The sequence below is a fragment of the Pygoscelis adeliae genome, unplaced genomic scaffold (genome assembly GCF_000699105.1).
Source record: "Pygoscelis adeliae isolate BGI_AS28 unplaced genomic scaffold, ASM69910v1 Scaffold130, whole genome shotgun sequence".
In the NCBI taxonomy this organism is placed as follows: Eukaryota; Metazoa; Chordata; class Aves; order Sphenisciformes; family Spheniscidae; genus Pygoscelis; species Pygoscelis adeliae.
In genome coordinates, this window is record NW_008824031.1 from 3,769,611 (window position 1) to 3,771,542 (window position 1,932).

Here is a 1,932-nt window from a genome sequence, read left to right on the forward strand (position 1 = left end):
TCGCCGCCCCCGAGCCCCCAGCAGCGCATCCTCTCCCGCCTGCCGCTTCGCCTTCCCCTCCTCGGCTGCGGGAAGGGCATTGCGAGGTAGGCAAAAGGGAAAGTGAATGTAGCGGTCTGAAGATAGAGAGAGGCAGTCAAGGTTAGACGTGTATTTACTCAACCTTTATTATTTAAAAAATTCATAAAAAAAAAGGTGAACGAACGTCTTACAAACCCCCTACCCCACATAAATAGGACATTCCGTTCAGCTCTGGCTATTGGCAGTTCTAGTACTTGACAACATCAGACGCGATTTCCTGGCATTAGAGAAACCCATTTCAAAATCGGTCATCACAAAGAAATACTAGAAATCCCAGTTAGCACTTGCTAGGCAGCACGGAGCACTTGTACACAACTTTTCAGACACACACCCGCGCACACACGCAGCTGGGAACAGATCCCGTAGGAAGAGAGCCTCCTTAAAAAATAGTAAACGCTTCTCAAAAAAAAAAAAAAAAAACGGGGGGGGGAAGAGAGAGTTATTTACAAAACGCACATGGAAATACAGTATTGACAGTGGCTGGCAAATCAACATGATTTGAATAGAGAAAGGACTATGGCACATCTTGCTCGAAAGCTCGCACAGCAGCCTCCTTCGAGTGTCCCCGGGGGAAGACAGCTCCTGCCATCCGCGTCGCAGTGCCTTCTCCCTCCCCACCTCTCCTCCCGCCCTCCCCTCGCCTCTCCACTTCTTGCCAGGTCCTTTTTACACTTGGATGACCACCGTGCTGGGGCTCTGGAGCCGGGTTTTGTACTGGTCTAGCCAGGTCCTCAGCTCCGAGATCTTGTAGCCCTCCGGTCCTCTGCCTCCCTGGTACATCACCTTCTCCTCCTGGATGATGTAGAGCCTCTCGAAGTAGGCACCGTAGGCGGCGCTGGAAGCATTGTCCATGGTGTCCACGGCCAGGGGGCAATCGGGCGCCCCTTCCCTCATCAGCTGAGCTGCCCGCAGCCTGTCCTGGAGGCACTGGTGCTTGGGGATGTTGTAGGCTGCGTCCGAGCTGACCCAGCCGTCGGAGGGGTGTGCTTCTTCGATGTACACCAGCAGGAAGTCGGCAATGTCCACGAAGTGCGCGGCCAGGCGCTGGAAGGACCTCAGGCGGGCCATGAACGGGGGTCAGGTGCAGCTGCCGAAGTTGAGGATGAGGGGTCTCTTGCCGCGGGCGAAGTCCAGGATGCGGAGCTTCTTCTGCCCGTCCAGCTGGATCACCTCGGGGTTGGGGGCCAAGGAGCCCACGTGCGCCGACTTGAAGAAGTCCAGCTTCTGCCCGTGCCACACGGCTTTCAGCGACTCCAGCGTGAACATGCGGTTGGAGTCGGACACGCAGACCGGGGGGTCGTCGGGGGGCGGCCCCTCGCTGGCGCTGGCCGCCTCCTCCGCCGTGGGCATCATCAGCATCTTCTTCCTAATGCACAGAAAATCCAGGAGCCAGAGCATCACGGCGGTGAGCAGGAAGCGGGGGAAGAGGAGGATGCAGGCGGCCGCCTGGGTGAGCAGCTGCAAGGTGTGAACGCCAAGGGAGTGGAGCATCGCAGCGGCTTGTGCTGCAGGGCGCTGGCTGCCTGGGGGCCCCCACGCACCCTGCTTGCCGGGGTCTGTGCAGCACAGCTGAGATCCCGCTTCTCTTTAAGCCCATTTTATAGTCAGGGATTTAAATGAAAAGTGACTCCACCTCCGGCCAGAACCCGCCCCTCTGGAACTTGAGCCTGGGGATTACCTACCCCTCCACTCTAATGACCTAAAAATACACAGACAAAAGGGGAGAGAGCCCCTGCGGGAGCTCCAAGGGACGTGCAACGAAGCAGGGAGCAGCCGCTATCAGGCACCAGCAGAGAGTCCGAGATAGGGCACCGCCGGGGTCCCCGGCCGCAGATAGCGGCGGGCGCTCAC

At 58.0% G+C, this 1,932-nt stretch overlaps 1 protein-coding gene across 1 annotated transcript; it reads right to left on the reverse strand.

Moving 5' to 3' along the window:
* Positions 1-747: 747 nt before the first annotated feature.
* DIO3 (deiodinase, iodothyronine, type III) lies at positions 748-1,575 on the reverse strand. Its single transcript, XM_009328040.1, is given in 1 exon segment — positions 748-1,575. A coding segment is annotated over 1 exon segment (825 nt). The 5' UTR covers positions 1,573-1,575.
* Between the last annotated feature and the right edge of the window lie 357 nt (positions 1,576-1,932).